Source organism: Aulostomus chinensis, chromosome 7 (genome assembly GCF_037954235.1).
Source record: "Aulostomus chinensis isolate RoL2024-O1b breed Wild chromosome 7, RoL_Achi_v1.0, whole genome shotgun sequence".
Classification (NCBI taxonomy): Eukaryota; Metazoa; Chordata; class Actinopteri; order Syngnathiformes; family Aulostomidae; genus Aulostomus; species Aulostomus chinensis.
In genome coordinates this window covers 19,221,147-19,236,809 of record NC_141326.1, presented here as the reverse complement: position 1 = coordinate 19,236,809, position 15,663 = coordinate 19,221,147, and the positions used below count along the sequence as shown (strand labels likewise).

Below are 15,663 nucleotides of genomic sequence, written 5' to 3'. Positions count from 1 at the left end.
ACAGTTCATCTTCAGTGACATGCACACTGTCGACTGGCTGGTACATGTTGTACAGTTACTCCTACTGTAGAAAGGACTGTTGGACAGCTATAGTACACTTGTCTTGATACAAGTACTGCTGTTTAGTGTTCAAAGCTTGTCTTTCCAGTAAGGAGTTGCTGTAAAATCTACGTTTGTAGTTTGGACGAGGAACTAGGAAGCACTCGCCGAGGTAACTCAGAGCCAATTCAGACCTTGAGATTTTCCTGCTTGCATCCTAATTAAAGCTGGCCGGTGGGGGGGGGGGGGGGGGGGGGGCAAAAAAACATGGTGCAGTGTATCCTGAGTAATGGTCTGCCTGATTTCTATTCTTTCACATCTGTTAGAGGTTCAAAGGCACTTGTTGGTGTGAAAAAACAGGATGTTGGTCACTTCAACAGGAAGCGAGCTTGGTGTCTTTCATGTTCTCTTAAGCTGACTGTTGGATGAGATCAGAGATGATGAGGAGGCATCACATCAGCCTCGTGTTCAGAGACGTCGTCCATATTGGCTGCTTGACTTAGGGAAGCATGATCCATACCAGACCTCTGCTGAACAAATGGGGAAAGAAACCTGTTATTTCCAGAGCTACAATGTGTCTGTGAACGCCTCATTAGTATCCAGCGGGAACATGAACATCCTGTCACTCATCTGTCTTAAAAGCAGAAAAAAAGTGTGTAATGTTCCTTTATTCCTGTCTGTTTCCTTCCTCTTCATCACTAAAACCCCCCCTCCACACACACAAGGTCTGGAGTCCCTGCGTGACAGTGCCCACTCTACACCGGTGCGTTCAGTGTCCCATGGGGAATCCTTCATGCCACGCTCCCGGAGCCAGGCCACAGATGCCAGTGAGGGGACGGCGGTCATCTCTGATGAGGCGTACAGCCCCTCTGACAGCGTCCTGCCCACCCCAGTGGCCGAGCACAGCATGGAGCTGTCTGTCTCACGCCAGATCAACGGGGCGCCCTGCAGCATTGAGGAGGAGAAGGAGTCAGAGGCTGGAACCCCCATGCATGGGGAAGGGGGTGATTTTGGTGCGGACGGTAGATCTGCACAAGAGGGTGCAGGGGGGGACTCAGCACTCAGCGAGGTGGAACAGGTGAATAAGTTTGTCTTAAGTGTCCTCCGTTTGCTCCTTGTGACCATTGGACTCCTCTTTGTCTTGCTCCTCCTCCTCATCATCCTCACCGAGTCAGACCTTGACATTGCATTTTTACGTGATATCCGCCAGACCCCCGAATTTGAGCAATTCCATTACGAATACTTTTGTCCCCTCAGGCGGTGGTTTGCCTGCAAGCTCCGCTGGGTGGGCGGGTTGCTCATTAACAAGTGAGGTCGTAGAGTTCGTAAAACCCGTTTGGGGGTCTGAGAAGACGGTTAGGACTCCGGAGTGATGGAGGGCGGCCTCGTCCCTACAACCATCAACCCTGCTTCTCTCATCATCCTCCTGCTGACTTACAACTCGGACCACTCCTGGTAACACTGGGCCAGGGCCTCTCTCCCCCTCCACGTTTAGTTACGCCCCCCTCCCCCCTCCCCATCATCTCCTCGTTTCGCTTTTTTTCTTCTTCTTTTTTTCATACAAAGCAGAACACTTCTTTTTGCATTTTTTTTTTAAATTTCAGATCATTTCAGGTATTTTATTTTTTCAAATAACACAAAAGAAAAAAACTGGAATGAAATAACTGAGATATTTTAGATGGTTCCTTCGCAGGAACGAGAGATTTCCATTGCAACAGGTGAACGTTGCCTTCATATATTATTTATTTCTGGCAAACACGTATTTGCGTAAGAGAGGGAGGTAAGATGAAGGGTAATCCAGGAAGTTGCTTTCAATATGAAGACGGTACGGAGTTACTCTTAAGTCGTTAGAGTGCAATAGAACAGATAGTTTTGAAAAATGGATTTGAGAGCAAAACTTTAGACTGGGACAAAGATGTGTTTTAGAAATGTAAATGAAATGTGTTATTAAAAATAAGTGTGAATCCCAGGATTTTTCCTTAATTTTTTTTTTTTTTTTTTTTTTGTATATAGGAATGTTTTCTTTGCAAATTCAAAACTTTGCTTGTTGTTGAGCTCAGTCTCATGGGCGGGCCTGGCACTGTAAGGTGAAGTGTTTATTGGCCAGACTGTATTTGAGTGACAGATGAAGACAAAGTAGTGGGCTTGTGTCTCTCATCTTTTGGAGTTAAGACAAGAGAGGCTGAGCAAAGCGTTGAATTTGCAAAAGAAGGGAATTTTTTGATTTTTTGATTTATGCATTTTAATCACAAATCAAAATTGTTTTATTTTACTCGCAGAAAAGTCTTTTTCTCGCTTTACACACACATTTACTCTCAAATTAGTTCTTTTGCAAACTTATTCTGTTGGATTGCACTCCAAAAAAAAGATATAAAAGTAACTCCATGAGATGGAGGTTAGTTAGGTTGGAGTCGCTGGGCCTCCTGCTGTGAAGGAAACGTGAGGCAGTGTAACATTACCCCCCGTCAGACGTCAGCCAGACCCGCCGCAGACTCACCGCATCAGAAACAACCTGGCAGGGGTTAGCGAGGAGGAAGAAGAAGAAGAACAGGGTGATAACCAAATGCCTTTTTTGAAAAGATATCGATGACTGTTGGCAGGTGCGAATTTTGTGGATTGTTTTAAGACACAAATACACTTTAGTATTCAATGGTGTAAAAAAAAAAAAAAAAAAAAAGGAAGTATCTGGTGGAAATCAAAGATGTTTTTCTATGTTTTATATTTATAGTATTACGGTAGAGAAGCGTCGATGATGAGCGCCTCTAGATAGCAGCCTAGATAGATGTGCAATGCTCATACGGATTTAAGGATTAAGTACTTTTGAATGTTTGCTCACTTCTTCTATTATTTCTCCAATTAATTTGATTTGCATCTTCTTCATCAAGTTGAAATTCAGTGAATTTCAATCATTTCTTTCTACGGAGAGTTTATGATTTATTTTGGTTTCAGATCAACCTTGCTCTTAGGTTTGTGTATCATACTATATTATTATCATTAGAAGATTAATGATGTACTTTTTGTACAAATTAGTTTGTTTCCTAATATATTGACAGTTTTCCATGTATATTTTAACAGAACTGAAATGTTATTTTGTTATTGAAGATTAAACGATACCTTTTTTAGCGCTGTGTTTCAAGTAAGGTCTGGAGCATTTACAGAAATGCGGAAGGGGCACTAAAAAAAAAAAAAAAAAAACCAACAACAAAAAAAATAAACCCAAGGTTTTAATCCAGATCCACTCCACACTGATCACAACTCGTCCGTCTACCAGCAGCGAATCAGACGTCAGCGGGTCAACAACTAACGTGCATTTGTACAGAATGAAATCTGGGAATTTTGTTTTTCAACCACAAATAGCAAATAATCCAAAAACACATTTTCACCTCTCATGGTTTTACTTGAAGAAATTGGAGAGGGCGACCTGACCGAGGGCCCAATCACTGAAGTCGAATTAAGAATGTGTCTAACGAAGTAAGACTCTAAATAACTGAACTATGGAACATTAATCGCTAACGGTGAATGAATGGTTTCATCGTGATTAAACAAAAATTGTTTTTCGGGGGTTCCTGACATTTTTAAAATGTTCTGCTTGCTCCTTTATTGGCAATTATACATCTGACATGTTTGAACTGTTCAGAGTTTTGGAATATGCCACTTTGGGTTCTGTAAAATGACAATGGGATTTTATTCATTTGTTATAGATTGAAATCATAGACTGACTGATAACGAAAGAAAACATTTTTACTGAAAAATTAAGAAAGAACTGCAAACATAAAAGTAAAAATTGATTTTGTAGGATAAACAATGATAACCTGTACCTCATGCACTTTTTTTAACATGTGCTTCACTTTGATTTTCATCTAAACCAAACCAAGGTCAGACATCCGTTTATCAGTGATAATATCGACTCTTCCGCTTCGCAGCTCAAGGGAGCAATAACTGTCATGGCTGCTGGATTCTGGGTGAAATCAGTTTGTTTTGTTTTTTTTGAAAGTTTGTGTGTGTCTACCTCCTGTACCAAGTGCAGGTGTGTGTGAGTGTTTTAGTACGTCTGTATGTAGGAATAGAGACACAGAGACGAGGAAAAAAAAAAACAAGTTTATCTTTTGTTTTGCTGCTGCTTTCAAAGGTGAGAGGGACTTAAAGGCCCGTTAAAGGCCTTTTAGGGAGGTTCAAGCGATCAGTCTGCTCCGTGGTAAACAGTCCAAATCTTGCCAAGTATATTTGCCTCATGAAAGTAGCTCATTATTTATATTCAGACACAATACAACTTGCTATGCTTCAGGCTGGCATTGAACCACAGTTACATGAAAACGTTGGAGACCTGAAAGACAAGACAGTGAAACAAAGGAGACGATCAAATAAACTAAAGAAAGCAGTTGCACTGATGAAAAAAGTTAGAAGTGACCTATTTCATTTATTGGAAAATTCAAGTTCAAGATAATGACGTGCTTGTCATGTTTTTGATCATGGTGAGTATCTTCACCCCAGCTAAAGATGGAGCGGAATTTTGTCCTCAAAATTGTTTGACCAGGTATCCAGGAAACATTTTCTACATGTGGGAAAACCACATGATCTGAGGTGTCTTGCTGCCAGTACACACACACACACACACACACACACACAAATCAAAAAAATACAGTGTATTTATGCCTGAGGCTACTGAGTGTGTCATAAATGAGGAAAAGGACTTTTAGAAATCTACTCTTTAAGACGCACAGGAAGCTGGTGCAGTGATTTAAGGAGCTGTTGAATTTCCACAAAACAAGCAGCATCTATCCAGACAAAGGGGCTTGTTTTTGAGATGATATATCTTCATCACGAGGCTGCATTTCAGTTGATGATGTCTTTCGTTGATAATCTTTGATCAGAAATTAAACAAATAAACTTAACAAGATTTGGACTTTTTGCTGTGAATTTTAAATTGGTTTGAAAAGCTGTATGTTCAGGGTTGCTTTTTTGTTTGCTTTGTTTTGTTTTGTTTTTTGGCCTGCTATTGCAAACTCTTACCTGCACCTGTTCCGCTGGAGGCCCGATGGTGCTACCTTCTTCATTTGCTCCGGTGTAATCTGAGGCCGTCAGTCCTTGGCTGAGTTGTAGTCCGAACACAGAGTAGCAAACACTTCGCCAGTGTGGCTGGATCCACTCCTGTAGCTCATTACCCCTCACGAGCCGTGGACATCTACGGTGGAAGGAGCAGCGCAGCTGGAGGGAATATCAAAGCGTTGCCTGTCATGCTGTCTCAGCTTCGTTATGTCAAACTTTTAACTGATATATTCAGTAAATAGCAGATGCAAAGATGAAGCACATTTTCCCCAGCAAGGGGTGAGCAGGTTTTTGTGTACATTCATATTTATTACTTCTTTAATGAGAGCCAGGTTGAGTTGTTAGCTGGACGAAGGTGTTTCTCACACATCTATCAGCATTATGTAGCTTCATTGGTCTCTCTGAACATGCAACAATTTAACATGGCACCATTATTCAAGGAGCAATAATCAGCCAAGAGCTGTCAAAGCAAGAAAATGTGATTTACAAACCTATTTGTGGGAAAATCCAATAAGAAACAATGTTTGAGAAGTCGAAGATGTCCTTCCTGTTTGGAGACCCCTTACCAGATTGCTGTTGTGCTGTCTATAATGATCATTTGACCACCGCTGCATTCAGTGAAAACGTTTTTATAAACCCCCCCCTCCCCCCGGGGACCTCTCGTGTGGATGTTTGGTCTGCCGTTCTTCTTTGGCTGTTCCATTATACAGTGACAGGTGGTTCCCTGTGCCTGGATCCCAAGTCTGCTGTTTACCACAAGTGGCAAAGTCAAAGGATTGAAGACAGATGGACAGGCGTAGATCGGCAGCCCCAAACCAAGCTCACCCGTCTCCATGATGTCTTTACCTTCAGCTGCTGTGCCATGTTGACATATTTGATGTTTCTTAGGAGACGGCCACAGCAAAGGCTAGATGTGATTTTTTTTTTTTTTTTTTTTTTTAAGGCGCAGCCATGTAAAACACAATGTTCATGAGATGGACTCCGAAACAAGCACCTTCAGTGTCATGTAATTCTATAGAACGTCCCAGAAACAAACCCTACGTGTCCAGCGACTACTGAGGGAATCAGTGAAACATTTTCTGATGTTTTTCTATTAAACTGCATTATACTGTGAGGTGTCCCCCCCCCCCAATCCATTTCTAGTACTTTGGTTCAACTGTTTTGATGAAGCCATCAATACATTCAGGGACTAATCCGGACGACAGGTCTAAAGCTTGTCGTTGGTTGTCTTGCTTTGAATGAGCTAAATTAACCCCGATTATCAAAATCCTGTGATGCATGTGGAACTGAAGAGGCTGACAGAACCAGTCCTACCAGAACCTCCTGATCCACTTCCTGCTCCTAGTAGACACCCCCCCCCCCAACAACCCCCAAACAAAACACGTAAATAAGTGCAGATCCATGTCTGGTGGCGTGTTATGTCTATCCCAGAATTGGAGAGTACTGTTTGTTATATATACAAGTGTGTATATATATATATATATATATAAAATTCATGTGCCAAATCCAGTTCTTGTTCAGTCCGATCCATTCCGAACCCATGTTTGTACCGTAGGTAATCTTCTGTACAAGTCAGTATAAAATATTGTTTCTCCCCAATAGACCCTTGTAACTGGTGCCATTAAATTAAAAAAAAAAAACTATTCAAACTTGAAATAAACATTGAATAAACATGTGATGTGGCTCACTGTGGATTTGTGATGCAGAGCAAAGGATAAATATTTGGAAAGATTTTAATATTTAAAATCGACAGTAAAAAATAAAGTCAGAACTAGAATCATAAATATACAATTAAAGCAGCATTAATTAAGAAAATGGCCCATAACAGGTAAATACTTTACAACCGTTATGGAGACGTAGTGGAAGAACATCTGTGTGCCCTAGACAGTCAGAGTTAGCTTGAGTGAGAGAAAGCCGGCTTCAAGAAGGGTCGCTGGTTGGTTTGGGGGGTCGGCATGGATAAGAAGCCTGGTGTCTTGCCTGCTGAACCTCGGGACCCTCGGCCGGCCGACTGAGGACAGCCCTTTGTTCCGCCCCGGGAGCTGGACGAAGACCACGACTTGTTGCTGCTGTAGCCACGACTGCATCAGCAAGATGAGAGAAAGGAGGTGTTGGGTGAATGGAATTATCTCCTAGGTGATGATGACGACATGTTAAACAAAGACACAACAGACCCTTTAGCATTAGAACTACTGTTGCCATATCCTTTCCTCTTCTTGGAATATTTGAAGAAAGGTGTTTTCTTCCTCTTCTGTCCCTGAGCAGCCTTGTCCCGGAAGTAGGTGGATGACTCCGTGTCGTCATCTTCATCGTATTCTATGGCCGAGCGTCCTCGTGATGTGTCTATCCACCCGTCTCCATCTTCGTTCTGTTCCTCAGCTGTAGACACAATGTTGGTTTAGCAGCAGAAAGCAGCAACGTGTTGAAATCTACAAGAAAAAATGCTCATTACCAGGAAGCTGCCACTCGGAGTATTTCTGAAGCACCTGAATCACTTCAGCTCCGTATTTCTCCAGTTTGTCTTCAGTCACGCCATCAATTGTTAGGAGAACCTCCGCGTCAGAGGAAAGCTTCTCTGCTCATGTGGAAAACACGTACATGGGTTAGAAACAGCTGCTTACATCACATGAGCAGGAGTTCACGCCAGCTTCAGATATTACCAGCTATCTTCTTCAGAGTGTGCGTGGAGAAGATGTTGTAGTAGTGAATGCCGAAGGCCTTGCCCAGCTGCTTGCACAGATCTGTCAGCTCCTTCAGACACTCCTCCACCATCCCGTCTCTCTGGGAGACCTTCTTCGCCACAGCCGCTCTGTTCTTCCTGATGCTAGACGCGCTCTCTGTCTCATAGAATTCCACCTGCAGCAGGATGAGAACCAGGAAGTCATTTAAGGTGGACTTATATGTCCAACTTTGATTTTTTCTTAAAAAAAAAAAAAAAAAGATTTCTCAAATTACCTTTACATTTCCAGACAGGAAGTTCATAGCCTTTGGTCCGGCAGAGACATATGCCACCGCTTGGCCATTGTTGGTGATGTAAAGGTCCTCCACCAGCAAGTTGTCCAGAACCAGTTTTTTGAAGAGACGGTCAGCATTATGTCTGGAGTAGGCTCCTCCCATCCCAAACATTCCTGTCTGAATCTTGGCAGATTTAGAACCTGGGGGGGAAATCACCCAAAAGTTGCCAAGTGAAATATAAGTATTATTGAACACAACAAACAGTGCCAGGATGGACTGTACCTAAGAAGATATCCACAAGCATGTTCAGAGTCAGCCGGTTCTGTTGAGCCGTCTTGCCAAACCGGGCTCCAACCTTCTCACAGTTCTCCTGGACGAACCTCACAATCTTCGTCACGTCTTCCGTCACATCCCTCATCTTGTATTGCTGCAGGTATTCAAGCATGGTGGCTCAATAACACGACCTTACCAGCAACCTGATAGTGCCGGATAATGATAAGAAGACACTCCTACGTTAGGTTTGGCACAGTTGTCGCAGCTGACGTCGGGGTGGTCTTTACAGAAAGATCTGTTAAACTTGAACTCCCCGAAGTACGCCAGCAGCTGGATCCGTCTGCACTCCATCACGTTCTCACAGAAGTGCACCATGCTGTGCAGGTTGTTGTAGTGAGTTGCCTTGGTGTTCCTGTCACCCTCTCTGTCCACTGACACAAACAGACCCGTTCACATTAGCATAAAGACACAAATACCGTTAAAAACCTCAAATCTAGAAGGCGGCATACTGCCGATGATCCTCTTGATGCGGTGGACGTCGGCGTAGGAGTAGAAGAGAATACAGTGAGAGATCTCTCCATCTCTGCCGGCTCTCCCAGACTCCTGGTAGTACCCCTCCACCGATTTAGGGAGGCTGGCATGGATCACATAGCGCACGTCAGGCTTGTCGATACCCATGCCAAAAGCAATGGTGGCACAAATGACCTGACAGACGAGAAGGACTCATGTTTGATGTGTTCATGGTGTGACAGGGGTGATATTCAAAGGGTGAGAGGGGACCTCACCTGGCAGCCGTCCTGATTGATCCACTTGCTCTGCACGTGTTCTCTTTCTCCGTCGCTCAGACCTGCGTGATATGACAGCGCCAGTATCCTGGCTCTCTGCAGACTCTCAGCCATGGCGTCGCAGTCGTTTCGTGACAAGCAGTACACGATGCCTGAATCAGCTGAGGCGTGCGGAGACAGACAGCAACTCACAATTCTGCGATAAGTGACACATTCTAAGACATTTAATCTGATAGATCGTGTAACCTCTGCAAGCGAAGAACTAAATAGCGACTCAATGTTTCCAAATTTGACAACGGACCCTAAACAATGTACAACAAAATGCAGTGTTAGCTGGCCAAAGAAAGCAGCAAACAAGTAGTATTACTGCTACACAGACAACTGAATTGATCAAATATATACTGCAGCATATAACAGGACTAGAAAACGAGCTGTGAATCATTACACGGGTAGTGCTTCTTGATCCAACTGATGCAGTCCTCGTCAACCTTTTTGGGTTTCTTGGGCAGTACAGAGTACTTCAGGTTGGTTCTATTGAAGCTCATGGTAAACCTGAAAATAGATTGGATGAAAAATGTGCTGTTATTAATTCACATTTAGAAACATAACATTGGAGAAACAGGGGTAGAGCACATACACCTGTGGACGAGTCATATTCAGCTGGTTCAAGATGTCTTTCTGCACACGGGGGGTGGCGGTGGCGGTCAGAGCCATCATTGGTACTTTGGGGAACTTCTGACGGAGTTCATTCAACTTCTTGTAGTCTGGACGGAAATCATGACCCCACTGAAAGGTTCAGGGTCATTTGATTATTCAAAGTTCAATAAAAGGAAGATGCACAAACTGTGTTTAAGGCAGAGAAACACACCTGACTGACACAATGAGCCTCGTCGATGACAAACCTGGCCAGAAGGCCTCGCTCGTACAGGTTCTGCAGGGCGGAGATCAGCCTGTTGCTTGCGCTCACCTTACAGAGAAGGAAAACATACATCAGTTACAAATCAATTGAAACACCTATTACCATAACCTGAAACCCTATGTCTAATGGGCCCTCACCTTTTCTGGAGTGACGTAGAGAAGTTTAACGATGGGGTCTTTCCTGGAAAGCTGCATGTAAATCCTCGAAGCTTCACTGTCACTCTTCTCACCAGACAGACTCGTTGCTGGGATCTAAAAGCATCACAACATAAACTGAATTTTAAAATACCACATCAGCATTAACGAGCTCTCCTTCACACAGTCAACACACTTACATCCAAAGTGGTGAGTTTCTGGATCTGATCGACAATGAGAGACTTGAGTGGGGAGATGACCACAGTGACCCCTGGTGACAAGCAGGCCGGCAGCTGGTAGCACAGACTCTTACCACCACCTACAAGAACACATGGTTGACAGATCCAGCCACTCTTCTACTACTGCACACAAACATGACGTGCGATCGCTACAAACCTGTGGGCATCAAAATGAACGCATCCTCTCCCAGTAGCACAGCATTTATCGCCTCTAGCTGATTGAAGCGGAACTGATGGAGTCCAAAACGTTTGTGGAAGATCTTCATCATCTCCTGTGAGTGGGGGAAGTTGAAGCCTCTGAAGCAATCGTGGGCGGGGTTTCTGAAGGTGGGTTCTGCAGAGGGAGATAGCTTTATGCTGAGGGTTTAACTTGATATTCCTGCAGAAATTCTCATTTAATAACATGACTGGCATCTCATTCCAAACAATTTTCTTTAAAAATCAAACAAAAAAACCTTTACTTTAATGCTTTCATATTTTCACTCTTGGACAGGATGTAATTGTATTATTGTGGATTTATATTATAGCAGTGTCATAAAATGTCCATGGCCACCTACCAGGGGAGCACATTTTTGTAGGTTTGAACGCCGGTGTAGGTGTTGCTGGTTTATTTTGCCAAGAGGACTTGCTTGGTCCCCCTTCCTTCACCGTAGTACATGGACTGCTGGAGGATTTTGCTGACAATGAGGAGCTCTGGGGTTCGTCGAAGTAATCAGGGATGTCAGAGTCATTGAAATCATCTATGTCAAAGTCATCGATGTAGAAGTCATCTGGCTTCACGTCCTCCGCAGCTGCAAGAGTCGCTGGGGTGTTAGATTTGCTCTTTGTCTCTTTGGGTGAGAAGAAGAGATCTGGGTCATCTGGATCTGAGAAACTATGAGGTGGGTTCGTAAGGCTGTGGGCTGATGGAGAATCACAGATAGTCACATTCTCCAGTCCACTGTTCTTCCTCTGCAACGGCTTCCCAACAATATTGCGGTTAGAGGAATTGGAGTCACAGTCCACAAAGATAACTGATGACCTCCTGACCTGAGGCGGTTTCACAAAGCTGCAGGGTGACATCACACCAGGAGCAGAGCACCCAGAGGAGGATTTGGGCTCAGAGATAACCGTGCTGTCTGGTTGCTGCTGCATCCTTGGTAAAAATTCGCCGCCGGCTGCAAGAATCCTCTTCCTGTGAGAGAAAAGCAGATGAGTGCCATCATACAGAGGCATCTTTATAAATCATGAGATAAGAAAATGCTACTTTCACACCTTTGAGCCCTCTTTAATAAAAGCTCTTCTCCACAGGACAAAGCTATGAGTTCATGTTCGGGGATGGAATCAACCAGAGAACAGATGGACTCCATGATGCTGAAAACCTGATCGTCTGAGAAGTGATGGAACATAATTAGAGCGATATACATCAGTACAAATTAGAGAATGGGTCACACACACTTTTTTTGTCTTTTGTGAGATGAGCAGACGGGTCGGGTTTGGTCATGGTGGGTCCTTTTGAGGGCAAAATATAGTTTTTGCTTTCAGCAGCTGAAACTGATCTGTTTGAAAAGGAAAAACAAAGCCAGAAAATGTCACAAAAAAAATTACTTCTTCAAGGTGTTAACATGTAAATGCAGTTACTCCTGTGTTAAAAAAAATAAATAAACAAAAAGCTCACTTGGTCTCAACTAAAGATTTGTTGCCACAGATTCCATCTGGGATAGGTGAAGGAGGAATGTAGTCAAAGTCATCTTCAGGCTCTGAGTTGTCGTCAAGGTTTATCACCCTTGGGTCAATCCATTTTTTCTTGGTGTCTAAGGGGGATAAAATGAAACATTTGCCTGCGTTTCTTTCTGTAACTCATTGATTTCTAGGCTCTGCAACACACAAATTAAGAACAAATTCTGCGATACACGTCCTTACCCCTCCTTTCCTCCGATGGTTGAGCCAGAGCATTGTCCTCCTCCTCACTGTCACTCACAACAGACCTCAGATAAGCACAAGTACGTCTTTGGGTCACTCTTACGGGAGAATCCTCCACTTCGGACTCTGCTGCATCCCTGATGGGACTAGGTGCTGGTGAAACTTTTTCCAAACTGTGCTCCAGCTCATCTGTTTTTAGACAAGACTGTCCTCCAGTGGATTCTGTTCCTTCTTCACTGGGAGATAACGCTGCCTTCCTGCTCTTCCCTAAGATTTCTGTACAATTTAAGTCATTCTTTGCTTTTGCGGGAGTTTCAAAATCTTCAAAATCATCCCAATCGTCCATCGGGAAGATAGCTGCATCAAGGTTAGTAGAAGTGTTGTCACTAGTAAAGTGACTGTCAAATTTAGATGAAGGTGGAGAAAGCTTGCCATACACTGCTGAAGGAGGCTGGACAGCAGGAGGACAGTCACCCACTGGGCTGGTGTCTAACTTGCTTTTGGAACTTACAGAGGAGAAGATGTTGATTTTGGATTTTTGAGGTCTCTCAGGCTTGTTTAAAAAAGGAGATTCAGTCACCAAACTGTTCTTAGGAACATTGACATTCCTGTTTGCCAAAACATTTGAGCTGATTACCTTGGCTGGGATTTCCACCTTGCTCGTACCTATTGAGGGCTTCTTTTTGAAAGAAAATGCCCTGAAAAAGAAATACAGGTAGAATGAAATGACCTGCTTGTGTATTGTCTTTTTAGCCCATATAACTTGAAAGCACCAATAGAGATGCTACCTAACGGAGTGATACAACAATAGCTGACTATCAAAGTACTTCCAAACTCCTCCCAAGCATATCTTTATACAGCTATTGAAGTGAAGTGTTACCAAGTAACACATGGCTGAAATTTATCAACTATTTATAGGGTCTTTCTGTACACATAAAGATATATCATTGTTTAATAATGTCACATTTGTAGCCAAAACAGTGCAGCGACACTGTTTAATGTTAAAAATACTACACAATGTATATCGGGGTAATAGTTACATATTAGTAACTCACACAAATGATTAATAAAGGGTCAAATGGACTTCACATACAGCCTAGTTTATGATCGTATGATCCACTTGTGTCAGACCACCTTTACTTCAATATTAAAGGTTGAAAAATTAAATAAGCTGTCGTCATTTGTCTGCCACTGACTGAAAAGTCGCAATGTCTCTCTAAAGTCTGCACAGCTCGACGCTAACTATTAGCTGGCGCTATTTGTATAACTTGTAATATTCATTTTAGACTTACCCCTTTTTCGGTTTAGCCAGAGACAATTTGCTTTGAGCAGCATTGCTGTGCCTCGCCAGCTGCTCCTTCAAATTATTCTGAGGAAGACCAGACATTGTTCTTGTAAAATACAGCTACACTAGCTGCGGTGTTGTTCGCTGGCTAGCTGAGTTCACCAAGCGGTGGCTAGTCTCGTTAGCATCTTTCGCAACCCCAGAGAAGACGCAGGAGAGTCGTGCTGAAGATGTCCTGCCGCCGGCTGTGACACTTTGATGAATTCAAAACAGTCACATCTGCTGCTATACAGCCATACTACATCCATACATTCGCTTCCTAAACGAAACGGTCAACGCTTTTGCGCCTATTCAATACTGATTCCCTATTGGTTAACGTCAGGACCGGAGAACCTGCTGGGAAATGTAGTTATTAACTACGTTTACAAAAACCCAGCTGTTGTGTGTAGTTGCTTTTGTCCTCTCTTTTCTGCAGCCTTCTCCTCGGGTTTTTGTCTTCATGTGCATAAGACCTTGCACTTTTGACATATAGACACTCATGGCAGACATCTGGCAGTTCTGATGTTAGATGTCATGAAGAAGTTCAGAAAATGAAAGAAAATGTCAGAAGTTGGACCCAAACTATATCCAGTACATTGTAGTAAATCTATCCAAATACAACCCAACCTGCCCCAAAACACTCAAGTACACACACCCACATTTTTTAGGTGTGAAGTTCACAAACCAGTAAAAAACATGTATGCAGTGGGACCATACTCAGACAGCACCTGCTCCAGCTCAGCTATGATCAATATAGCAGACAACTCTGAAGCGGATCGTACCATTTCCAAGTTCCTTGACCTTCACTTGGCCTGTTCCTGCGATGGACAGGTACACTTGATTGATTTAATTGACTAAATACCCCTGTCTTGCTTTCAGTGTCTGGATCAGCGGTTGTCAAATGTGCAACATTAACCAATTTATGAAATTTCCAGTAATTTACGTTTTGTTCATTTTGCTGCTGTTCGCTGGTATTTTTCTAAACTCACATTACCTGCAATTGATTAACTAAGTAAGATAAATGAGCTGATAGCACAACCAACATGGCGGCCCTTTCATTTCCATTATATATTTATCTCATATTAATCATTCAACATGAGCAAGAGGGATGCTGGAGACATTTCACTTTAATGCCATTGAGAGAAGAAACTTGTAGGACTTAAAGTGTAGTGTATTTTTTTATGTGGTTTTCATGCAGGACAACATGAGTAATGTAACAATTTTGAGTTTTACAAAAAAAGAAAAACAATCAAAAACTTTGCCATTGGTGACAAGGCAGCAATCAGTTTACTCTCAAAATTAAAATGACACAGGTTTGTTTGTCACAAGAGGGAAAGGCCAAATGAATCTGTGCGTTGACAGCATTTCATTCCATTCTCGTCATCTCTTCTACATTTGTGGCTGAAAATATTGGCGCCCTTGCATTTTTTTCTAGAAACTTGGGAAATTAAAACATATTTTGGCATCAACATGCATAATTCCTTCTTTTGCAGAGGAACAAAACAAAAAAACTGGCATAAATACTGGATCCTAGCTCATTTCACACAGAAATGTTAAAATGGCCTGGACAATATTATTGACACCCTTTTAGATTTGCAAAAAATAAATAAGTTTCAAGCAGGTGTGAGTTAAAGGTGACTGCGATCTAGTTATCAATCATCCAACCAGTATAAATGGAGCAACACCCTCATTCTGCTGTTTTGTGTCACTGCATGACCCGCACTGAGCATGGACAGAAGAAAAAAAAAGCAGAGAATTGTCTGAGGAGGTCAGAGAGAAGATTGTCGCCAAGCATGGACAATCTCAAGGCCACAAGTCCATCTCCAGAGACCTTGGTGTTCCTGTGTCCACTGTGCGCAATGTTATGAAGAAGTTTAAGGCGCATGTTACTGTAGCCAACCTCCCTGGAAGAGGCCGCAAGAGTATTATTGACCAAAGATTGCAGCGAAGGATTGTGCGAATGGTGGCAGAAGAACCTTGGACAACTGCAAGACGGATTCAAGCTGATCTTCATACAACTGTTGCAACGCGCACCATCCGTCGTCAG

General features: G+C 42.9%; 2 protein-coding genes across 4 annotated transcripts in view; one reads left to right on the top strand and one right to left on the bottom strand.

Moving 5' to 3' along the window:
* Window positions 1-6,744, top strand: part of frmd5a (FERM domain containing 5a) — a 60,265-nt gene extending 53,521 nt beyond the window's left edge. For both annotated transcript variants that reach the window (XM_086208984.1, XM_086208982.1), the window contains exon 14: window positions 765-6,744. In XM_086208984.1, the coding sequence (XP_086065110.1) occupies window positions 765-1,351 (587 nt within the window). In that variant the 3' untranslated portion in view covers window positions 1,352-6,744. The remainder of the gene's footprint in view (window positions 1-764) is intronic.
* On the bottom strand, window positions 6,631-13,952 carry blm (BLM RecQ like helicase). 2 transcript variants are annotated; one of them, XM_086208981.1, is made up of 22 exons: window positions 13,585-13,952; window positions 12,930-12,990; window positions 12,293-12,845; window positions 12,048-12,183; window positions 11,828-11,928; window positions 11,645-11,759; window positions 10,948-11,564; window positions 10,548-10,724; window positions 10,352-10,470; window positions 10,155-10,268; window positions 9,967-10,065; window positions 9,736-9,884; window positions 9,544-9,650; window positions 9,099-9,259; window positions 8,823-9,018; window positions 8,554-8,744; window positions 8,323-8,467; window positions 8,041-8,240; window positions 7,746-7,941; window positions 7,538-7,660; window positions 7,260-7,464; window positions 6,631-7,166 (listed from the first exon to the last, which is right to left on the bottom strand). In XM_086208981.1, the coding sequence occupies exons 1-22, from the start codon at window positions 13,677-13,679 to the stop codon at window positions 6,980-6,982; spliced, it is 4,047 nt and encodes a 1,348-aa protein (XP_086065107.1). In that variant the 5' UTR covers window positions 13,680-13,952; the 3' UTR covers window positions 6,631-6,979. The 2 variants fall into 2 exon arrangements, with proteins under 2 accessions (XP_086065107.1, XP_086065106.1); XM_086208980.1 differs by having other exon boundaries at window positions 12,293-12,990.
* Window positions 13,953-15,663: the final 1,711 nt, after the last annotated feature.